This window comes from Sturnus vulgaris, chromosome 3 (assembly GCF_052056855.1).
Source record: "Sturnus vulgaris isolate bStuVul1 chromosome 3, bStuVul1.hap1, whole genome shotgun sequence".
NCBI lineage: Eukaryota > Metazoa > Chordata > Aves > Passeriformes > Sturnidae > Sturnus > Sturnus vulgaris.
In genome coordinates, this window is record NC_142245.1 from 55,344,639 (window position 1) to 55,370,651 (window position 26,013).

Here is a 26,013-nt window from a genome sequence, read left to right on the forward strand (position 1 = left end):
TCCCTTGCCTCCTTTGAGCAAGTCCAAATTTACAGACAAATGATAGCATCTTCTGAGAAACTCATAGCATGACTTTAAAAAAAAAAGAAAAAAAAAATATCTGAGTTCCCTCAGGAATATTGGGAAATACAGTTACAATATGGTTACAGAAATCATACAGTATATGCGCATACTGGGTCAGGACATCATTTCAACCGTTTGAGTGTCAATTATTCTTTGATTAATATTATTAACAAAAAACTACTATGACTATAATATTAAGAGTAACAGTCAATTATTCCTTACCTACTTTAAAACCCTCCTGGCATAATCATTATATGGCAGCTGTTGAACAGAGTAATGCAGCAGCCTTTTCTTAAAGCAAGATGCTTATTTTACTTCAAATGTAAATAAACTCATGTCTCCTGCTGCCATGTAAAATGAGCTGCTCATAAGTAAATGATTTTGTACCTTCCTAGTGAAGCAGCAGACAGCTCTCTGTTCTCCACTCCTGATCACCAAAATGTATTTCCTGCCTAACTCCAGTGCAGGCTGAAAGCTAATTTTGCTAGCAAAACCAAGCTCCCAATAACAAAGTAACTGCTGCTTCTTCTAACAACCTTTTTCAGAACACCAACACAGAGGGCTTGCATGCTTTCCTCTCTCATGCCCCCACTTCCAAGCAGAACAACAAATGTGATTACAGCTATTAAATATTCCAGCTAAATGATAATCGTTTAGCAGTAACAAAAATACATTTCATTTGTCATAATACATTGATCATTCTTACACATTTTATGTACAAACGTTGTCTGCCTCTTACTCCAGTTTGGATGTAAAAATTAGCATTTACTGAACATCATTACATGGTAATTCAACAAATAAAAATGTCGACCTAGTCTCATTTCTGAGCCATCTCTCACCAGCTGAAAGATCAGTTCTTTTCCCTTTTCAACCTACATTTTTTTCTTCACTGTTTCAGAGAATGAGGAAGCTACTGAAATGTTTCTATTTACCATAATAATGCAATTCTGTTACTTTAGGGATTTTCTTCGGTAAACAATCTCAGATGACCAGCATTAAGATGAAGAGCTAAACTATCATAAGTACCACAAACTTATGTCGAATTTGATTCTGTGATTATCTGTAATCTCTGCTCACCTCCCTCTATAGAGTGAATTACACTCAATAGAAGGGATAATTCTAAAGGAGACAATACAACATAAAGCCTTATCCTGCCATGAACTAAAGTAGCAGCCTTTTTTTCAATTTAGTCAATGAGGCTTAGTATACTCAAAAGAAAGAACCATGCTAAACATTTTCCTACAGTCTGCATAAGCACAGTAGTTAGCATTTTCCTAAATCTGAAATTTAAAAATCCCATTTCTTTACATGACAAAGAGCAGCAACTTTTCTTTGCAATTATTAACACTTGACTATCAAAAGACCCATTCTTAAAGATGACCTTACATGAAAGACAACTAGCTATGTCCCTTTTTCTGGTTCAAACTTTACATTCTCCAGGAAGCAGCAGTTCTACCTACTTTACTGATTTTTTTTTCCTAGAGATTTATACAAGTTCAACAGGATAGCAGATCTATCATTCAAAAAAAGGTTACTGAGGAATTATTTTAATTAAAAGTACTTATGTTTTTTACAGAACAGGAAGCTGGGAAAAATAATCCTTTAGAATTTCAACATTTCTGCTTTCCAGGAATTAACAAAGTTGGTCCATATTCTGCTAGTGGCAGCTCCAAACGAATGTCCAGGGAAAAAAGCAAACCAAAATAAATGAAATAAGCAAACAAAAACCCAAACAGAACACACACATGCCACAAAAGCCATACCAAAACCAAAAGAAAAACAAATGTCCCCAAAACCTCCAAGGTAAATCAAACAAAAATCTGGAAAAATGTACTTTTGAAGCACACACTGATCAAAGCTTCATACTCCCTTCTTATGTGTGTGCATCAAATGCATCTATCAATCTTTAAGAAAAAGCAACACATCTCACTATTTTGTCCTCTGCTGGTTGTTTTTGAGATTCAGTCACATTGATTCATTCTCTGTTCTCTCAAAATAAATAGACTAAGAACTGAAAATGGTGCTTATTTTCAGTGTCTGCTCTCTTAAACAAGACTAACATCAATTGTGATAACACCTACTTAGGAGCAAAAAAACTGCAACGCATTTAAGTATCATCTAGGCAGTGAGGGCAATTATACTCACAGAGGACCAAAAAGGTAATCACTTGACCAGTACTTTCTGTATGTATACACAGCATTTTAAGTTAATGGTTCAGGGCAAAATATGACAGTAACCCTCACTTTCTTGGCATACTTCAATCTTTTAGAATTAAAATGACTTCAGAAAGTAATGCACACAACCAGCCAACCAGGAGTAAACGTGTGTTTGCTAGTTTTATAACTCTATCTGCCAAGCCAACAGCCAACTGATTTCCTTGGCGTAAACTCGACATTTCCAACCGGGGATATTACCCAATACGGGCACGGTAAACCCTTTCCTAAATGATGTAATCACGCTGCTGATGCTAAAGTTCTGGTTTACTTGCAGTTTCCATTACAATAAATCCTTGCTACATATTCCTAGAGGTTTTACAGCTTTTTTTCCCCTTTAAAAAAAAATTACTCCATATTGAATCTTGCCAAATAGGACAACAACAGGCATATTTTCCTTACACCTCAAAATAATCTGTATATCAAAAAAGGGAGGGAATGGAATTAGTACTTCTCTGAGTATCTACAGTTCCATTCTTAAAACAGTGAGGACACTGATAATATTTGGTTTTGAATTCTGAAAATCAAGAATAAAAAAAAAAAAGTTAAAGGGACAAATAATTAGCATTAGCACCCTTTTATCTCACAGTATTTCCATAGCAAAAAAAAAAAAAGAGAAAGAGCAGACTGAGGCTCAGGCCTCATAACTTGTCTTGCAGCAAGCAGGCTCAAGGCACTAAGGCAACTGCATGATCAGTACTGAAATGTTCCATTTTAAATAGCTATTAGGGATGGCTGTTGTACATAACCATGCAAATATCTTTCATAAAGAATTTACTATGCATTATAGCAACACGATCCTATTTACACAATAAGTTGTTGTTCCAGTCCATCAAGTACACAAGGAATTTTAATGCATGCTAAAAAAAAAAATCAATTAGGCAATGATCATCTGATTAAAAAGGCACATCACACCACTCAATTCTTTCAAACATATTCATAAATCCAAGCCTTCAAACTTTGATGAAAACTTTCAAAATTTGTAAGTGAATATTTCAAGTATATGATTTTTAAGCTTAATGAAATTCATCACAAAATGAAATACTGCATGCTATTATAATGAAAAAGCAACACCACTGGTGAGAAAAAAGCCCCTTATTTTGACTGGTATTCTGAGGTCTTTTTGTTTTTAGCAAAAATGTCTTTACAAAGCAGCAGAAAGTTTCCCTACAGCACACAGAACTAAAGCACTTTGAGAGGGCAATCGAACTAAAGCCAGAATGAACTGATGATGGCATCATCACTTGCTTGACTGAGGTCCAAAAAGGGTGTGAGGCAAAAAAGAAGTCAATGAAAAGCAAATTATTGTCTTTATAATCAGATCTTATTACTCACATAGTATTTCACTCATAGTGAGATATATTGCAAAATCAAGCCTGAAGTTTTCAGGTGCTAGCTATCCTTGCATATTAGAATTTTCAATTTTGACATTATCTCTTTGTAATTCCAAGTGATATCTAAGATATTAGAAACTGAAAGTTAAATCTGAAAGAATATTTTTTTGCTTTCTGGTTTAACAAACATTCCCTGGGTAAGGAGTGCTAAAAATCCAAAAATTACATTCACTCCATGCAAACCAGGAGAGAGAGTTCATGAGATTATGAGATAGCAGTATTAAGACTTACATGTAAGAATATAATTTTAAAGCCTTGTTGCAAGTAGTGTTTCATTCATGAAGACTGACAACATAGGCACAGGTCATCTCGCCCTTGCCTTCTCCCCCTCTCCCACTAAAGGCGAGGAAAGAAACAAAATCCCAAGTTTCCTAACAATATAAAAATCTCTTTCTAAGTAATTAATTTTCCATACTAATGCATCCTGACAAGAGGTATGTCAAGTCTGCAATCCTATAGATTAAGCATATGACTCTTTTTGTATCACCTTCCTTTCTCATGTCTTCCCTTTTATATAGATGTCAAATCGGTCCAAATGCTTTACATATTTATTTGACCCACACTGAGCTAAGTGGACATGTCCTTAAAATCTTACAAAGTGTTCCAGTACTCTTCAAACTGCTTAGCACTTTGTCCCAGAAGGCTATCACCCATCTTTACATGACAAATCTGTATCTCTGTTGTTAACTGCCAGAAAAGAATGCAAAAATCTCAGGATACCATTACTTTTATGACAATCAATCTGCCTTTCCTATACGGCCATTTATATATCTAGATCCCTTTATCTTTAGCTCTATTGGTGTAAAGAGATTGCCTGGATTTCAAATTGTGCCCCTTAAGTAAGGCCCAGCGTGTTGTGGTGGGGCTCATCATCGAGAACTCATCAGAGATGAGTTCCAAACTCACTTAGGGGATCTGCTTTCTCTCTTCAGTCCTTTGCAGAACATATCCCATACCTTCCATAGTCACTTCAACATCCTGCAGTTTCCACACAGAATTTTAAGAGAACCTGGGGGTTTATTTGCACCTTCATGTTTGGTGTCAAGCATGCCTAGACCAAACACCAGTTGTAAGAGAATGTCGACAGCATTTCCTAGATACTCCTTTTAAAACTGGTTAGCAGGCTGTGCTTGACACCCATGCTGCAGATATGTAGGCTGAGTGCACCTGAAAACATTTCATCTTTTTCATGCTCTTTAATCTTTTAGTGCTTATGCCAGAGGCCTCCCTTCCTGAGAGAGAGCTCTTCCACCTCTGGGCTGCAGGCTGGAACACACTATCCTCTGCTGCAATATGACATAGACCAGCTAACTACATCTAGGCAATTATCTTCAATTCTACCACTTTCATTAATTTTAGCTCAATCTTTAGGGTGTTGTTTTTCATCTTTATTTCTTCATTTGCAGCATCCTGCAGCAGAGCCTGCAAGTTAAAATCTGTCAAGTCCCATAGTTCTAACCTCAAGCCACAACACTTGCTGACAAAGAGCCAGACTTAACATTTCAAGGTCTTCTTCAAAATTCAAAAATCTTCACAGTTTAACAAAAAGCCTTCTTGTTTCATCCAAGGAAACAGAGCTGACACCCTCAGCTATCTTTGGGCAACAGCAAACTATAGCTTAAAATAAGAACAATCTCTCCCATTGATGCTTCCCACCCTTCCTACAGTGTGGCACTTCCACCCTCATAATCCATCTACTCAATGCTATCTCTGCACAATACTTAAATCTGAGCATGGTATGTGTTTAAGGCCCAGTATTTTTTAACCAATCGAGTTTTTGGAAGTGCCTTGCGCTTTTGATAAATTCAATGTGACACTGTAAAGCAGTCCAATTTCCAGAAAGTGCTGAGATTCATCTTCTGAAACTTCTAGCAATATTATATATTTTATATATATATATGATATCTAAAGTAGGTACGTGCTGCACAGTTTTAACAAGCGTAGCTAGGCTCTCCTTATTTAATATTCATGTCACAGGAGTAAAAATCCAGCCAGGAATCAAACTACAGCATCCTGTGCCAAAGACAACTTACCACTCAGCTGGTAAGTTGGCAATTCAATTTACAAACCTGCATTCCTGCATTTTAATCCTTTGTAGAAAGGTGGTAATATATGAGCAATATGAAAAGAACTGGATTCAGATCATTAGAGGTTCACAAACCAAACACACGAAGCTTTGGAGGCTGTCCAAAACAAAACCATGCCTAGGTGGTGATGTCCGTTCAATAAAAATTCAGTGTCATAATTACGCTGTCCCTTTCTCCCCGGAGAGCGCCGGCGCTGGGGCCGTGCAGCCACTCCGGGCAGCGCGGCGAGGAGACGGATGGGGCCGGCAGCCAATGGCGCTGCCAGGTCACTGCCTGCTGACGGGTCATTTACAATTACCCAGCAATTAGCAAATGCACTGAAAATTCAACGCTCTTCTCTGCTAACACAGAATAACTCATTTTTAAATTAAAAATGTGTTTTAATAACTTCCCTTTGGTTACAGATACACGGAGAAAAATAAAGCCTCCTTTATTCAATTTCTCCTCCCTTTTGCAACTGACAAAATGCTTTGCTGCCTGAATCTAGCAACCAAATATACTGTTTGGCATTTCTAAACTAAACAATCTTTACCTCATCAGTATCTATTTAATAACAGAAAAGAATAAAAATTAAGACTTGTGCTAATGATACCATAATATATTTGAAACTGTTATTTAATTAACTGTCTGATTAACATCTTGTCCTATTGGATGGGTAATAACAAGAATTGGCCAGGCACCTACCTGCCAGGTGTCCAAAATTTTATTTTATTTTCTATATTTAACAATAAATGATACCAAAAAACCCTAATCTGTGACTGGTCAGCTGCACAAAACAAATGTTCTTTCCCATTAATGATCAAGTTTGTGCTCACAAGGTGGTGCAGAGCTCTCACTGCCTACACTCACATCCCTAATTACAAAAAAAAAACCTAGAAAACATTAACTTCTTTATAACCTCGATTTATCTCTCCCTCTTGAAAACTGCAGTATTTTTCTTAATACATGGTATGCACATTGAGATTGACCTTCTTAAAAAGGGTAGGAAAAAAGCACAAGAGGTCCAGTGGAATCCTGATAAAAAGTAGATAAAAAGGAGAACCTTACCTTTCTATATACTCTGGTACATTTAAAAAAATCCTGACTTTAAAGAGTTAGTAAAAGGAAAAAAAAATAGGAAAAGCTACAGACTCCTATCAAAACGAGGAGAAAAAAGAAAACCAACCACCACAACAACAAACAACTGATATAAATATGTAACACTTTTGTATGCACTGGACCACACTAGCCTTGATGTACTGATTTCAGCTCTAGGTTTTCATCTTACATTTAAGTGTATGTAAGCCAGAGAGAAAGAGAACATAAAAACCCCTAAAAAACCAGGAACAAAATAGCAACAACAGCAAAGAAAAGAACCAAAAAATACGCGAGGAGAAGTGGTGTCTACTGGAAACAAAAAGAAAACTCATGGCATTTGACATACTTCTCTCTGTCCAGAAAGATACCAGCAACAAACTAAATCCTGTTCGAACCGTAAGGGGTTTCAGAAAACACTCCCACTGTGAACATAATTTATTTAGTTTTAAAATAGTCCTTCATCCTCCTTCTGCACAAGAAATACTTATTTCTGAGGTTTTTCTCTTGCACCCTCCGTATTGCCGGAATGTCAGAAGGGGAGAGAAAGAGAGGAGGGAAACCAAAGCAACCCAGAAAAATCCTCCACAAACCTGTTGCTGTGGATACTGCATTCCTCCCATGGCTGCCGGGGCTCGGCCCTGCATTCCCACGGGATAGCGCTGGGGGCCGGGAGGGCCGTACGACTGCCCGGGGTAGGGGCTGCTCTGCTGTGCCTGAGAGTGCGGGTTATTGCCCATGCCGTACAGCTGCGGCCTCTTCATCACCATCGGGTCCATCGCACTGCCCTGTTGGCAAACACAACCAAAGGAATATTTAAGACATGCAAAGAAAAACGGCAGAATCGTCATGCTCACTGCGGGAGAATTAAACGTGTTTTCTCAATGCTTTATACATCAAATATTGACTCGATGTACCAACTGGCAAAGTACCATAGCCTCGGTTCTCTGATTAATTATACGAGGTTTTGAATAGTAAGTTTGGGACTTCCATTGCATTTAAAACAACTTATAAAATTACTGTGCACTAAAACTTGAGGCTGTCTGTTACCTATATAAAGAGAAACCAGAAAAATTGCCCAAAAATTTCAGCTTAAGAAATAATTAAATACAGCGCTGCAAACTGATTAGCATCACAGACCTTAATATTAAAACAAAAACAAAATAAAACATAAATATATATCAAGAGAGACATAAACAGTGGACAAGCCATTTAACCTTGAGAAAATGTCTGTTCTCTCACATAAAAAAAAAGAGAAACTGGAAAGAAAAGATTAAGTTTCCAAGAAGTGCAATGCATACAGAACACTGCATTTCAGCATTTTCCTGTTGCTTTCATGCACATTAATAAGTTTCCAGATCAAAAAGCAAGTCATAATCCACATTTTACATGAAAGTTTATTTGCCTCCTTAATAGACTTCAGAAAATCCGAACTGCAACCAGTGATGGAGGGGGAAGGGAGGTAAGGGAGGGAAGTTTTATTTTTAGACTTTTTGGCAGCACTTACCAAGCCCTGTAACAGTTTCAGGACAGGTGTCAACCATTGTGTAGTATTACGCTCATGTTTTATTACTGAGAACTAACTGAACCAGAAAAAAAGTACCATACTTCGTGAAGCCCTGTATTGTTAATGCTACATCCATTTTTCAATTCCTCAGTTCTAGTTAGATTCATGAAGAATGTGGGGGGAAGCTTTCAAAAAGCCCATGACAACCTTTTCTTTATGAAAGCAGCACACAGCCCCTTCCTGCTCCCCCCCACCAAAAAAAGACCTGTTAATTCCCCCAGACAGCCCACCCCCCCACCCCCACCAGGAGCAGGATTCCCTCCTGCAGCACATTTTCCACGTCTTCCTGCATCATACTGCTGAACAGTTTAATTTTAAAACCTCCTATGTAACATGGCTTCTTCAAGTCCTTTCTGGCTATTATATTCTGATGTAATAGTTATTATGACATTATCTAACATTTCCCACTCCCATCCCTGTTTCTTCTCATCACTGCTGTTTGTACCATTAACACACTACTTTTTCTGTTCCTATCCAAAATATGCCCTTTCCAAAACAGTCACTGCTTAATGAACTATTATTCTTTCCTTACTGCAAATAAAATCCATGAAACTTAATTTTTTTTCCCAGCTGTCTCCACCATTACCAATACCAATTTTCCAGGAATGTCACCCAAAACTAATAAAGTATTCTGAATATGGGCACACTACACCTGAGGAGGTGGAAATGATAACCTCCTCACATGACACCTCCATTCACTTCAGAAGTGGACTGCCCTTTTTTGCTACCATAGCAAATTCCACATTCACTGCTAATTTTGGGTAAGTATTACTCAGCAATTTTCCCTTTATTGTTTGCCTGCTCTGTAGCCAGATTAGAAGTTTCTATTTTTTGCTACTAAATGTCCCTGGGTAATTTACTATTTATATTTTATACTTTCCAAAATCAATGGTTCCTCAACCACTTCAGATCACCTGATCCACAACAACATTCTCAACTTTGGGGTTTTTTTTTAGATCATCATGCACTCTCACCACAGTTTCAACTAAAAACACAAAGACTAAGCAGATGAACTACAGATTCCTTCTTACAGTGTCACAGGGGACAGCTTACATTTCCTCCTATAGACCACAACACTTTATCTATGTTTATTTCTTGCTTTAATGTCCTGTGCATAACCTGTAATAATCCTCTTCTCAAACAAAAATCCTTGTTCAAAGCAAGTCTTGAGTTTCCTCCATTAGATTCCCATGAAGCCAAAAAGCACTTTCCATTGCTATCTTCTGTTTCTGGGTATAATTTCCAGGTCTCATCTTCAATAACCACATTTACTTAAATTCAAGTTTAATTAATTTTGAATTTAGTAATTTCTTTTCTGTATCCAGTTCTTAAATATAAATAAGGCAGATAGCTACACTGCTAAAACAATCTGACATTTTCCATTATTAAGACTACTTTCAGGTGCATATAAACTTTGCCAAACTTCAGGCATTTAGGCTGAAATTTTCCAGGGCATATGTATGCCTGAGGCTGAAATTCTCTGGAAAATTCAGCAGAAATAGTTCAACTATGTCTTAGAATGAGGTCACAGAAAAATACATGGTTTATGTTCTCACATAAAACACTTGAAAATACTTCTTGAATACCATGCTTTGAGGCAGAGAATTTTAATTTCCCAGGGTGACACTGGACATTCATGAAAGGCAAGGCACGTGTCGCTGTCAGAGAGAGCATCTGAATGTCACCAGACTAGGAGCACACGGGGAATAAACAGGAGCACATGATGGGCAGGGCAAGGCTTCTTGAGCGGAGTTACAAAGTGTATGGAGGCTGCCTTGAATTTGCCAGACAAAGGAAGAGGGACAATGAGTTAAAAAAGCAATGGAGACAGAAATGAGGCAGAAGGAGCTGAAGGGCAGAAGAGGAAACAAGGTCAGGAGGTAACATGGATACAAGCCAAAGAGTCTCTGTCCTTTGGACTAGTGACCTCCAAGCACTGGAGCGTCTGTGTGCGTGTTGGGAGAGTGATCCTCACTGCACTGCATCCTTCCTTCCCTCCTTCTCACCATCCTGCCGTCACTGCACCTCTCCAGGTGTTCTATTCAGGTGAGCCACTCCTCTTTCCCTTAGGTGATATCCCTCCAATTCACAAAGGTAGAGGGATGAAGAGCCTCAGATATGGCTATAAATCCAGTAACCAGGAGCTGCGGGGTCTCAGACAACACTGGAATTGAGGGGGACTGTGGTCAGTGGAAAGCAAGGGACCTGGACATACTCAGAATTTATTGTGAACACTTCAAGTCAAGAATCTGGACCAAGGACTGAGATACCTGAATATGAGAGGGCTAGACTGAGAGAGCAATGACTGTGCCTGGACAAATTACTGGGACAATCCACAGGGACCCACCCTAGCTGTCAGTGCTGCCTGTTCCCTCCTCCCTCCAAAGATCTCAGGGAAAGAACAAACAGTAGAGTGTTCTATGATCTCTTGGGTCGGAGAAGACAGACTTGGTGAGGAAACGTTTCTCATCCTATGCACTGGTCGGTCCTTATGGACCTTATGGAGGGTGGCAAGTCACCACTGCTCCCTTCAGATTAGATCCCAACCCTCTATGTAGTGCAGCTAAAGGTGAAGACATCTACCAGTGACTCAGTGGCTGTCAACATATTCTGCGAGGCAAAACAAAAACTAAGAGCCAGCTCTCCCCCAGGCTTAAGAAAGATTATTACTGCAGAAGTTGAGAGCTCTTGGAATTAAGTTTGCCCTTGCAACATTAAGTGTGTCTCCTTCACAGATACAGCTGTCTTTAAACACACAGCCACCCTTCAATCCTCACAGGCAGCGGATGTGCCTGCTCCAGGTACCCATCCAGCACAGAGCAGTGAAGGGGCCAGGGTGAGCTATTGGGGCAGGCCTTCGCTTATCCCCTGCAGGTAGTGAATGAAGGAGACAATTGTCTTACCATCCAAAGTATTTGTGTTAAAGGAACCTTCAGATAATATTATAATATTTGTCTCAATTAACAACTTCTTTTAATAAGTTTTCAAAACATCATGGCTGAAAGTCTTGTTATAGGAATTTTTTATGAAATTAAGTTTTTAGCTTCATCATTCTTGTATACTTTGATTTCATTCCTATAACAAGACTTTCTCTCATCCATGACGTTTTGAAAACTTATTAAAAGAAGTTGTTAATTGAGACAAATATTATAATCTTATCTGAAGGTTCCTTTAACATTTATTAAGTTCCAGTATTTTCTTCAATATCAGTTCCAACAGTTTTCAAAGACAAGTTTTCAGCTGCAGGATGATTATAAGAAGTATCAACCTCTTTATGCCGTAAGGATCATAACCCATCCCCTCCACAAATGCTCTCTAACATTTACCAAAAACGACAGCATTGCTCTAACTGCATCATATTCCTCTAAAACCCAGCGTGCACGTTTGACTATGAATGGATGATGTGTGTATTTTTACATCTTCCATGCCTTTACTTTCTATAACATGCTGTAGTGTAAAGTTTTAATTACTTATTAAATTTCACTTTAGTGTCATTGTAGTAATCAATATCCATTTGTTTCCTTTCCTGTCTTTACAGAACAGTCCAATTTTTCTCTAGTGCTGTTTTACTCCTAATACACACATTACCATTTTGCCAGTTTATCTAGTGTTTGCTCATGCTATTTTTTACCACCATATTCTTTCAGGCAAGCCTAGATGGATTCTGCCTTTTGCTTCTGATTCTGCACCTCCTCTTCAACTTGCTGCATTTCATTAAAACTTTGAGTAGATCTGCAGTTCCTCGAAATACCCCAGTCTTGTTCTTTGCTTCAGTCCACAAAAATACTATAATTTATAACCCCTTTATTATAGTGCCTATCTTGTGTCAGTATCAGATTCATTTGCACATGTACTATCAGGCTTTGTGAGAACAGAGCATTTCACAGGAGTCCCTGCCTATTATGTGTCTCATGAGCACCTTAGAACACCCAGTGGAAGGTTTGCTTATGATTTCAACAGGGCCAAGGTTTCATTCCCAGTCTTTAGATTGACAATACAACCATTAAGGTAGGACACTGAAAAGCCTACACTACTTAAAATAGTAACTGACAACCTTTTTCTCTTACCTGCTCCTTTCTTCAATGTTTTGTGTAAAAGAATACATAAACTCAACATTCCTGTTATATGCAGAAGTGAAAAATGAATATTCTACACCCATTTGTAAACTCGGTATCACCACCACTTCTGCTGTCCTCCCATCCAAAACAATCAAATGAATCACCTCACCCTGAAGTACCTGGAGATTCAATTTTGCCTTTTCTAAAGTGAGAGAAAAATACACTGCCATTTTCTTTAGTCATTTAGGCAGTGTTTTCCCAGTTGCCTCATCTACACTCACATCTGAGGCAGCTTGCACAAGAGAAGAACTTGAGAAGCAGTCTGACAAAAACCATCTCTTCCTTTTAAGGCATTACTGATGTTATGCACACGTTATACATATATATATAATATATATATATATATAATGTATATATATGCATGCATCTACTATTAAGTTATCAACTAGCGTTTCACTTGTAACAAGAAAATGTTTGTTTGAATGATACTTATGAATGTGAACAATACCTGTCACTGTCCCAAAATACAACCAATATTTCTATTTAAAGATGCCACAAAGACCCTCACCACTGAAATCTCAAGACAGGGAGGAGTGGGAGACACTTTAATAAGGCCACAATGGGATTTAGATGTGAATCCCATTCAGGTTGTGCTCTTTTCTACAAGGCAGACAGAGCAATTCACTAGAAGACAGGAGTATTTACATGAGAGATGTAATTACTTTTCAAGTGAAAGTGTGCTTTTTTGTTTGTTTAAACAAAAAAAAATTGAAAGAGGCATTGTTTTGGCTGATAACAGCAAATGCAGCAATTTAAAGCAACTATAAGCCACAGAGCATCCCAAATAATGCTCCATCATTTGTGCCTGTAACAAAACAACATGAACTCAACACTCTCAAGTAGGCTTCCCCTCAAACTCCTAGAGCCATGAATACAATAATTCTTTGTCTATTCATTGATCTACAGCCAAAGCTTCTGTCTCCATATTAAAAGAAAAATGGAAAAAAAAAAAAAAGAAAACCCGTCTCTGTATAAAAACCAAAGCCTTGAAACCTCATAGTAAGTAAAGACAGCCGACAATCAGTTACAGACATTCCAAGGAAGATGGGCATGGAGCTCTCAACTCTAGGTCAGGAACCAAGTCACAAATTTATTGCTGAAGATAATCAGAAGTATTCACTATAATACAATGACATAGCTGGCATGAGGATGGAACTGCAGAAAAGATAATCCACTCCTAGATAATGTCATCATTTGTATGAACATGTACAAGGACGCCTCAGCCAACATTTTTACGTGACAAAAGAGGGAGTATCAAAACAACTCTCGTCACGTGTGTTTCAATATCCATTTAAGAAAGTTGCAAACAATTATTAAAAAGTATGAATGTACAGTATTAAATTCTGACATTAATAATAAAGTCTGAGAGATGACGAGTAAACATACTTCCTATTTTTTTAAATAGTAAATCTACTGGCTGTTTTACTAAAATTTTAATTTAAAAAGGCAGTTGCATAAACACAATAAATAATAAGCAAAAACAAAAAGCTGAGTTCAACACAAGCCAATGACGAATGAAAATCCAGTAAATGAAGAAGCATACACTAGCAGAGTTTCAGCATAAATAGCCATTTTCCTTGTCTTAAAGGCTCTGCATACTATCTGATTTCAGCTGCAGGGAGACATCAGAAAGATTATTTCCCACTCAAAACAGAAAGTAAGTAATTAACAAGAGGAAATAAAGAAAAAAAATCAAAGCTATGCCCCACAAAGAATCAACTACTACTTGCCTAGAACATTTACAAATAATTTATACAAGCAATGTTTCTGCAGGGTGAGGAAGAAGAATATACTGTTTTTCAGCCTTCTTCTGAGTCCTCTTTAACACACACAGCCCAATAACTGCAAGATGTATCAGCCATTCTCTATTTATAATTTTGCATATACATAAAACTGAACAACTACTGAAAGAACAAATCACAACAAACATAGCAAAGAAACCTGTTTTTAATGAAGTGTACATAACTAACCTCTACAATTGCCACTACAAGTGCACGCAAAGGTTAAGACAACATCAAGAAGCAATTATACACATTAACACAGCTGATGGCCAAAACAATCCTCGGTTTCTGACAACTTCACATGAATATACAGCTCAGAACCACTGCCCCTCGAGCTGCCTTTGTCCTTGCCAGCTACTGACAGCTAATAGGTTACTCTGAAGTCAGCTTAATTTTGTCATCTGTCCTCATCACACCTGAACATTCAGTCTTCTCCTGTGATCTACTTTCCTAATATCAAACTTCTTCCGGGAAGTACTCAGGAATTATAGTCCTGTCTTTAGATTTGTTTTCTCCAACTTGGATGCCCCTACAAAGAAGACCACTTTTCTTTAGGCAAGCAGAAGCCCTACTCCCCTCCTCAACAAGTCTGCAGCAATTTCTAGTGCAGCAGAATTCAGGGGTTCTTTAAAAACGTCTTCTAGCAAACTTATCTGCAACTATACAACAGGTCACTCATTCCAGCTGCTTTGCCTTTGTGCTGCCAGATCGTGACCATGCTTTGGCTACTTCCATCTCAGTCCAGTCTGAACTCAGAATTGCCTGTGTTGGATGGTTTTTGCACCAATACAACAGCTTTGGCACTGGAGCACAGTCAGACACAGGCAGAGCTCTCAGTCTGGCATTTCTACTGTCAAAATCACAACCCCCAGCAGAAGAGCAAGGCAGATAGCAGGGGAAAATAGTAACGTAAAGTTCTCAGGCTAGATTTACCAGTGGATGCCTCAAAGCTTTAAGGCCTCCTCAGTAGCCAAGGCTATGGCTCAATAAGGAAGAGAAAATCCATTCATAAACCCAGAAAACCAAGTTAAAAAAAGCAAAGCCCCACCCAGAATACCAGTTACTTCTATTTTGTCTGGCAATGAGGTTCTCAGCTTCCTAGACAAGTAAACACCTTCACTCACTGTGCATGGCTGCCATCTGGAACTCAGAAAAAAATATTCCCTTACCTACTTTGTACGGCTCTTACACAAACACGGCGTTAGATGGACAGAAAAGGATGTACTAAAAATAGTGTCTGTCAGCCAAGGAACAGAGCACTGCCCTGAGTGGAACGAGAGGAGCTCTGCAGGAAGGCTGCCTGCAGAGAAGTATTGCAGTAAGAGGGGGAAAATGCACAACGTCCTAAATATAAGTGACATGGGGAGAGATGTAAATGGAAAAAAATCCCACATCCACTTTAAATTTTAAAGAAAAAACTTCCTGAACTTAATATTCAAGTGGATCTGAATATACTTTTCCAATAACTTGGCTTTATTCATAGAAATAAAATTAAAAGTTAGATATATTTAATTGCTGGAGAGAAACTAGCTGAGAAAGTGACATTGTGGACACTGGGGATGACAGAGTACCCACAAAAAGGCATAACCAATCACATTTAGGTCACAAGCCAAAAGTACATACAGTTAGCTGCAGATTTTTTCCACTCCCAGCGATATATATAGTTCTATATTAGCGCTCACACACACACACACACACACACACACAAAAAGGTATGCTGGTCATATATCCTCAGCATTTATAGCAAATTATTAATCAAGTCCCACCTGAAACAATTTGTTAAATTGATTTTAATCACTGGGCCTCTCATGTGAAGCTTTGTATAATCAGCATTTCATTTACAAAATTAATTGCCTGATTGATTCTCAAGAGGCAGTAGCTGTCATTACACTGCTGTCATAACTTTTGAGTAGGGGTGTCACAACACTGAATTCTGACAGTATGAAGAGCACTGCTATTTTAAAAATGAGGGCGGGGAGGTAGGGGGGAAACAAATACAGTGATTTCACAGAATTGCTCTTTAGCCCGATAGAATGTTAAAACCATTTCCCAGCAGTTTCAGCCAGCCTCCCCGTTTTCCATTCATTGAATAATGCCCTACTCAGCTATTCAGTATCTTTTCTTAGAGGCAGGTTCATTTAATTCAATTTTATCATAGTTGCGGTTGCATAAAATGAGTTTGTTGTTGAATATACAAAAGATTTAATCACGGGCTGCTCTTAAGGTTATTTGTAGAGCAAAGTTTGATTTCCAAACACATGGAACTTTTTTCCACAACCAAAACTTTCTGGAAAGCTATTTTCAATTAAATTGTTTTTTCTGCTGTTTTTAAACAAAGCAAAGCAAACCGTAACTTTACAGAACTTATCTAGGAGCTCCTTTAGAAAGTTTTTTTTTTTCTCCCCTTGTCTTTTAAGCTGTGTATAAGCCTTGGAGCCCTGCCAAAGTTGGAAGCAGAGCTCTGATATTTGCTGTAGTTACTGCTATACCCATCACTACTATATTCTTGGAAAAGACCGGTGCTCTGGAGAGGCGGCACCGGCCAGCGGTTAGGGCACTGAGTCATGAGACAGGACTTCTATTCCTGGCTCAGCAGCTGACCAGATATGAAAACATGAGCACAACACTTCACCTTCCTGTGACTGAGTTTTCACTCTCCTAACAAGTGTTATATGCACTTTTAACAAGAAAAGAGACATGAGGACTTTAGGAAGACTGATGTCAGTTATTAGGCAATAAGAAAACAGGACTAGGAGTCAGGAAGAATAGGCTAAGGGAGGAAAAAACTCCAAACCTCTAGAAGATGTTGAAAAGGAGAAATTGCATCAATAGGCTGCAACAAGGTACTCTAAACTTTCAGAAACCTACATTCCGAAGAAAAAAGGTCTCTGGAAGCATCTTAAAAGGAGAGGGGGGAAAAAAAAAAAAAAAGGCCTTCAATTTCTGCTGCTAGATCACTTGGAACAGTATTAATGCCTTTGAAAAAAATCACCTATTTCTAAGATAAGCTTAAAAATAAGCACCTCAGCTGCTCAGATTCAGCCTTATACACTAGATTTCATCAAGTTCTCATGAATGAAGCAAATGTAAAATTTCTAGGCCATGTTCTGAGATTACATTATTACCAAAAAAGCCCAAATGACAACTCTTCAAAAACTGAATTATACTTATGGCTGGTATTTGTAATTGACCTCACAGGAGCAATTTCAGAATAAATCAGAGTCCAGGTAACACTAGAACCTAGCAGATACTCTAGACAACACAGCCCCTTTTCTCTTCATACCCCCCAGCTCTTACTCTCATCCCTAACTACTGTCAAATATTATCTTCCTTTACTCTCTGCAAAGTGCTCTGCCACTTGAGTGGCTTCAAGCAATTTTCTTCCCTTTTTGCAGGTGTCTGAGTCCATGATTAATAAAATTGTGGAAGAGGGGAGACATGGACAGGGGGACACCAAAACAAACATCATTGACAAAATTGATAGGTTACTGAAACAAAGATGCATAAAAGAGTAAAAGAATGGAAAACTCCACCAGGCAAACAGAAGCAATTAGTTGTTTTCCTTTTCCATAGCCATAACATGAAATTTCTACTAAGGGAGGTTCAGAAAGTTCTGTCCACAGAGAAACAGTTGTCAGAGTTTTAAGTTATATCCTTCTGCCACACCAGCAAGAGTTCAGAAAAAGGAAAGCAACAGTCACCCTACTTACAACATGGGATAACAGACTAGGACACTAAAAAGCAGTGTAAAGCACTGATTTTCTGCATTTGTTGGTTTCTTGCTTCATAGCAGGTAGCTTACTGATTAATGTAGCATCTTCTCTTTTCAAGACTAACTTTTTTTTTTTTTTTTAAGAAAACAGGGGAAAGCCCCTAGCTAGAGCCAATATATGTGGAATTCCTAAAAGGATATATTTAGCATCAGAGTAATTGGAAAGCAAACTTAGCTCTATAACAGAAGCCCTGTCACTTCTTCAACTGCCAAGAAACTTCTCTTGCAACATATTTTCTATATTAAAACTGCTTCCTGTAGAGGCTGAAAAAACTTGATTGCAAATAGTGCAAAATCTTAAGTTACCTGGAAACAAACCAGTTCATCTTTTTTTACCATCATTCCATAATGATCTTTGTATCACATTGGCTGAACATCACAAAAATAAAGCGTCCCAGTTAGAGACATACCAGCAGCGTCAGCTCAGCACAACGGTCCGCTACAAACAGGTAATGAATCTGGAGCTCCAAATTGTGGAGCTGGAGCAATAGAATTTTGATGACTACCTGCCTGTGATTATTTTGCATTTATAATGACCTTTCTCATCAACACAGACACTGTCAGCAGCATGGAACAACTTACTGGGCAGGAGCAAAACAAACAAATATTTGCCAGCAACAGGTGATTTAAAGCACTAGAAAATGGGGGAGTGGGGGGGGAGGGGGGTGTTATCAGTAGTTAAAATAAAAATTAAAATCAATCACCAGAACAAATTACAATTATGAGTGGAAATTTTCAGTATTGATTGAAAACATTTAATAGTTAAGTTATAAATTAGAAGACACAGTAAACTGAAGGCTGAAGCCCTTGTATCACTTGAGAGAACAATGTGACTAGAAACCATGAATTCGCACACATGCCTACAATTCACACTGGCTCTCTTGTATAATGTAACTGATTCCCAAGTATCATTTTACAATTCTGATTAGGTCTTACAAAAATCTTGTTTATTAAATTGCTTTCTTTAGGCATTCATAGCTGCTAATTTGTTTCCAACTAAATCATGTATCATCTGAAAAAGACTATATTGCAACAGCAAAACAACACTCCTGGGATTACATTTCATCTGGATTTTAGAATTAAAAGGACAAAGACTAGAAGAGTTGTAAATTTCACTTTGAAGGTGGTGGTGGTAACACCCTTCAAGTAATTCGAAAACTACTAGTGCATTTAGTGTGTAGCAGCTGTACTGAAACAAACATATCAAGTCAAAAATTCAAAGCATTAAGGGATCTGTTAATCTTTAAATTTTAATTTCTACAATCAAAAAAATTGATCAACTTATGTGTATCTATACAAACATTTTGAAAGCAAAATAACTTTCTGTTAATATAACTTAAAAGCTATGCTGATTTTAAAATATTTCCAGCTTTAATTCCCACATTTTAAACAAACTTAAAATTTTGCAGAAATTTGGGAATTACTTCGGAAGAACTCTAGAGAAATGACTTCCAAAAAATGTATCTCAGTGTTAATCCAAAGTTCAATGCGGCTCACTCAGGGTCAAAAAAGTCAGACTTGCGTTTAAACCAGGTCAAATTCTGGTTTACCCTAGAGCCTTAACCTGTTTCTCAAAACTGGCAGAAGTCACTAAGCCTTCATTACTCTCCTTGCAATCACAACAAATGGGACAAATTCTTCCACAAATCCTGGCAGACTATGAAACATCCCAGAGCATCTCAGCTCAAACACAGTACACACCTAGGTAAGTGCAGAAATAAAGAAGTAGGATTAACCATGGGTATGAACACCTCTGCAACAAATCATGTAGGGTGTTCAGAACTAAATGCATAGTTTTAAGATAACTACTACCCAGAACTTTCGGTTTCTATACAAAGAAGGAATGTGTTTTCACTATATGATTATAATTTTCTTTTAATAGCACACCATTTAAAATTAAATTAAAAATCAGTATGTGAGACATATCTAGTCTGAGAAATATGAAAGCAGGAAAGCTGATCCCCTTCTTCAGTATTTCTCACCAAAACCAAAATTATTTAACAAGAAACCTGATTATGCCATATTCATAGAACTGCCTTCCCTCTCCCACAGCAGAAACCATTATATTCTCAAATTCTCTCTACCTGAAAACTCTTGGCTTCTTTCCACTTCTATGCCCACCTCTTACTTCCCAGTCCTTAAGAGAGCCCACATCAGCCATCATGCAAAAACACCAAAACAGCTATCTAAACGCACTTCAAAGAAACTTCTTTATTTGTGAGAGAGGATCTTCAGGATTAATGAGCCCCCTTTGGGCACAACCCAAAATAGAGTATTCCCAACTTCCTAAAATTACTAAATCTAGAACAGAAGTAAAATTAACAATCAGATTAGATCGGAAGGAAAGAGAAGGGAATCACTACCTTCACAAACACTGAAGCAGAACAGGTACAGGGAATTTTTTCTGTAAGTCTGAATAAGCTACTTCTGGGGGCAACAGCTATTTGAGTGTATTTACATCTAAACCTTGTCCAAGGCAGCAACTTATATCAGCACCTTCCTGCAGCTGTAGAGGGCTCAAGACAGTTTCACTCAGTCAAAATCACTTGGCCTAGTCAGAAGAGGTCATTTAGCAGCAAAGACAGATGTTTCTCAGCTGACATAACCAAAAGGCAAAATGAAGCAAACAAACCCAAAGACTCATTTTAGCAACAAGGTATCTGCAATTCCAATTTCAGGTATTGTTCAATTTAGAAAGCTGCTATTCATCTGACATTCACTTGCAACCTTCAATTTAGATTAAAGAGCTGCAGATACCACACGTAAAATTCTGAAACATATGTTCCCTTTATTCTTCAAAGAATATAAATCTTTACTTAAGGCCACACTGTTCACTTCATATCTAACCTGACATTTCAGCTAAACCCAGCTCTTCTGCTGTGTACTATCATTTCTTGAACACATTCTTCCCCTTCTTGCTTCCACACTCCTACCCACAGTTGTTTTTCTTTTTCTGCTCAGCTCTTTCATGCAAAAAGAAATTGAATAAAAAAGGAAAACTGAAACTGATTACACACCAGAAATACTGTCAAGTACGAAAATGAAATGCTACACATTTTTAAACTAAACTGCTCAATGCCAAAGAAGAGGAGACACTGGTTACAAAGCCAACACAGAAAAATAATGATTTCAGCAAGAAATACACCTGAACAACAGACAGCCAGATAAAATTAAAATGGGATATTACACTCAAAAATACACAAACATCATTAGACTATTTTGACAGAAAGCACAGAGTTCCCAAAAAACAGAAGTAACTCAGAAACTTGAAATAATCCTCAAGGAATCCATGTATCTTCTCACATCAGTTCTATGTAAAGTTCAGCTTGCACAAAGCTTTGGGGAGAGAAGGGGAAAGAGTAAGTATAAATAATTCTTTTTTGCTCAGTCTGTTACTACTACAGGACAGATGAACATCTGCCATGAATGTTAGGTCTGCCTTACCCTGCCTCAAAGCTGACAAACAGATTGAATGACCTCTTGATGTCACTTCAAGCTGTGCCCTTCTATGATTTGGAGGTTATTAAATCACCTCTATTTTATTATAAGGTTTCTCCCATTCCTTCAATTTTTCATTTCAAGTCATAATCCTCAATTTCTAGCAAAACTAGACCACATGGACATTACAACACTACAAGCATACTAGATACATGGATAAAAGAAAATTAAGGGAATAAAAAGAGGTATGTTTTTCAAACCAATCTTTTCATAAGGAGTAAAAAAGACATGTAAGAAAAACTGTTCCTAAGTAATTTGTGTTGGTATTTGCAGAAATTGTGAAAATACTGTAAAAAATGTTTACATATTCCTGTTTTTGGGGAAGTGTGAATGTAAGGATGAGACGTGCTGTGTGCTAAGCAGCAAAGGAGATATGGGGAGAAGAGAACCAGAGAAGAAGGCCAACTTCAAAGCACCATCCACATGAATACCTCTCTCTAGGAACCCACCACTGACTGAAGCAGGCAAGAGACATGACCCCTGCCAAACATACCTTCTACACATCACCACCCTTCTCCTCGCTACACTGCATACCAAAAGGGTTCCTGCACCTTCCCCCTCCTCTGAATCCAATTTGAGTTGCTCCTTGCAGAACTTGTGCCTAGCAAGTCCATTATGGTCCTGTCTTGTGTAAAGACCAATAAATTTCAGCAATTCTCCAAACAATTAACATTTTTGGAAGCAGTTTTTTCAACTTCATCAAGGAAGCTTCTTTCTGTGATCCATGGAGATACATGCAATTAGAGCCACAGCACAACAAAACTCAAGGAATAATGAGGAATAGCAGACAAAGTGTCCAACACAGAACTCATTAGACAGCCACACACTATTCCACCTGTTGCGCTGTACACCGAATACTGGTAAAATCACAGCGGGGGAAAAATGCAGATATATCCAAGCAGCTAAGGAACATGAATTCTGATCCCTTTTTATATCCTATTGTTATCCACAACCCAGGAAGCTGTTAATTGGCCTAAGTAATTGGTTTAAATACCCAAGTCCCATTATAAAAATATACTATAAAAATGCTTAGACACTTATCACAACCAAGAAATTCTTAACTAAAGTTCAAAGCTGAAAAGGCACAAGGGACTTGTCTACACTGAAGTAAAAAAAAGCGTAATTATACCAATATAACTACCTCAGTGTGGAAACTTTCTCCAGCATAAGAGTACCCTTTCCCTCTTAAGCTTACATGGTTTGGAAGCAGAGTAAGATAAACCATAAAAACTCTTATTCTGGTATAAGAGTGTCTCCATAGGGAGTTTTATATTGGTATAATTATAGCATATAATTATAGTACATAGCTGTACTGTGTAGACAAGCACTAGATGCCCAGTCCATATATATTTTCTAGCAAAACAAATGGTTATCAAATTCCAGTAGAGGCACATAAAATGCTTAGCTTTTATTTTTGTTTGATGCAACTTCTTCATTTTGAAGTGATGAATTACTTCAATTAATCTTCCTTGAAAATGCTTTTCTCTCTGCTATTCTATATGGTAATAGATTGTTCTTCTGGTGGAGGCATTGTAAACTAACACTTTGAGAATGGCTGTGATATCCCCCGCACTGATTTAGGCTCTCATATAAAGCAAGTGGTGAGAAATCAGGTACAAGGAAGGAATAAGGTGCTGTTTACACATTTGACTGTTAGACTCGCACCTTTTATAGTACATCCCCAGCCACTTTAAACAGTCAAGTGCTTCAATAATTTAGTCTCTATCCTTCTGACAATTTCATTCTCACCTCATTTGCTATAGAAGTTAAAACATTTCAGTCAACCCTGAGGAAGCCATGGTTCTTCTTCTTCCTCCCCCTGTATACACTAGAGGGAAAATAGTACATCTGAAAATCATGCCACTAGTTGAACATAAAATTATAAGAGAGAACAGAAAAAGATACAAACCTTAACACTACAAAAGACTCCTCAGAATGTTTTGAAAACAAGCAGTTTTTCAGAGGATACCTAACTCAGAAACCGAAGCCTAAGCCAAATAAACTGCCGCCCTTTGTGAGGAAGATCCCTTAAAAAGGATGCAAACAAAAATATGGTTGTGCCAGCCTCCAAAAAGTGGAAAGCACTGACATCCTGCTACAAAGCTGCTACAAAGATACCAGTGAAACTATTAATCACAGTAATACTTGGGCATTTTAAATACTTTACTAAGAAAGGCTAAGTGAGCCTAGAGATAATTAAGGATTACACTACCCATTTTTCAGGATGTGCAGGTAAATCTCTTCAGCGAATTGTGTTTTTTCCTTTTTAACCACTTTGAAAACATGATACTGCCAAGGAGAGTTCTATGCAGGATAGGAATCCCTGTGTTTCCTTTTGTCCTATACAATTTCATCCCTTAGCATAAAATCAGATTTCGTCACCTTGGAATACATCCATAGCATTCAGAACACACCTTGATGCTTCCAAAACCACCGTCTCTCTTGGTGGCAGAGATCTCCTGACAGGGCTGCCCCTTCCTACCTCCCCATGCCCAGCACAGCCCCTCAGCCCTCCAAAGTGCTGGCTGGGTTTGCCACTCTGCAGGATGCTCCACAGAAAGACTCTTTGGAGAAACCAGTGGGGGGAAGGTGGAGTCACAGGGAGCACCAGTGCTGGGAGAGGAGGATGAGCACAGCAGGAAAGCGCCTTCCCAGAGGCGCCCACTTCTCTGCAGCTGAAGTGCCAGCAATGGGTAAAGAGTTTTCAGTGGACTGTGAAAACAAAACTGCTGCCCTGTTTCCAAATCAAAAGCTTGCATCTCTGTACAGACGAAATTGCGTACCTAAGCATGAAGGTCAACTGATCTGTAAATTCAACCTGGTATTTTCAAATTTGCCAGTATACCTGCACATATGCTGGGCAAAAATAAACAATACTGACATTTCTTACATGCAAAAATTTGGCATACCAAAAGAAAAGCAGCAGCAAAAAAACCTCTGAATAGGCATTATAACAAAATAGAAATGTATCAAGCTTAAGCAGAAATGGGTATGAAAACCATTAGTTCCAACAGCTTAGCAAGGAGAGGAAGCTGAGTTAGTCCAGAACTCCAACACAAGTCTGGAGTCATTTGCCTGTATGAAAACACTATAAATACTGGAAGGAATTAATTTCACTTGCCCTTTGACATCAACACCTGAGCTAATCACCTTAGACTTTCTTTAGAGTGAGGGAAAGAACACAAAACTTTAGGAGCGTGATTCATTAGACCTGCATTACACATCTACTTTAGGATGAAATGATTCACATGAAGATCTGACTATTTTTTTGCACCAGAGATACACAAAAACGATCGGGTACAAATGCCTACAGTACATATGGTTAGATGAGTTCCACCCTTGAAATCTTACTTTTCAAAGATACTCACAGCTTATTTGGCCACTGCAATCAATGCATTCTGTATAATTATCATCCTTGGGGGAAAAAAATTTACTCTCTGCCTCAGCTTCTCTCCTTTTAAGAGAGGGGTAACAATGACTCCTTGCTCCAGAGAAATGTTAAGAAATTGCCTGTCATTATTTACAGACTAATTTTACACTCAAGGGGCAATGTAGTGAGGAGTATAGGCTGACAGAAGCCTGTACCACCACCAAAGGGGCTGTCATGGCCTGACACCCATCCTCAGTTGAACTGGCCATATTCTCCCTTGCTTTACCTCTGTGCTGCAAAGATTATGCTGCAAGGCGATCTGCTCAATGATCTGGCTGAAAGCTAAACATTCACAGGTCTTGTTTGGCAGGATTAGTTTTCAGACAAGTCTTCCAGCCTATTCGGTTCACCTTAAGACATAAGGGAAGCAGCAGGGGGCTGATAAAAAGGTGAGGACTGGTCCTTTACAGTAGAAGTGAAGTCTTAGATCAGCTTCAGACAACCATCAGACTCACACAGTGGTGCAAGATCTTTAAACAACACAAAACTGGATAAACGAGTACTCAACAAGTGTAACAAAAGACTACTGAAAAATGCAGAAATAAACAAATTAGATTTTCAAGTTTTCTTCAGTTCTCCCAAGAGAAATTCTTGCTTGGTATCTGCACAAAAAGCAGATGTCCATTTGGTTCAACACGTATTTTCCTGTGCATTAATGTGTTACAACCTTTCTCCTGTTATTTGCTCTTTGTTTCAGCTGCGATCCTCAAAAGTCAAGAAGGACAAAAAGCTGTCTTTCTGAGAAACACCCACATGGACCTTCTGACTGATGTACATAGACTGAACTAAATTTAAAAATATTCACTGCTAATTCCCAAGTATTAATCTAAAAATGACAAATAAAACATGCTACTGAATGCTCAGTATCAAACATTTGGGGGAAAAAACGGGGAAAAAAACCCCAACATGTTCATTGTCTCTTTGGATATATATAAACCCACTTCTGGAGAGGAAAACTGCATTTCTTCCTACTTCTGGCACACTAGCTGAGACAATTTGCTCAAGTAAAACAGACA

The 26,013-nt window shown here is 38.1% G+C and overlaps 1 protein-coding gene across 5 annotated transcripts in view; it reads right to left on the minus strand.

Moving 5' to 3' along the window:
• The window catches only part of ARID1B (AT-rich interaction domain 1B), a 324,234-nt gene that overhangs the window by 284,609 nt on the left and 13,612 nt on the right, over positions 1 to 26,013 (minus strand). For all 5 annotated transcript variants that reach the window (XM_088161695.1, XM_088161694.1, XM_088161696.1 and 2 more), the window contains exon 2: positions 7,425 to 7,619. In XM_088161695.1, the coding sequence (XP_088017821.1) occupies positions 7,425 to 7,619 (195 nt within the window). The remainder of the gene's footprint in view (positions 1 to 7,424; positions 7,620 to 26,013) is intronic.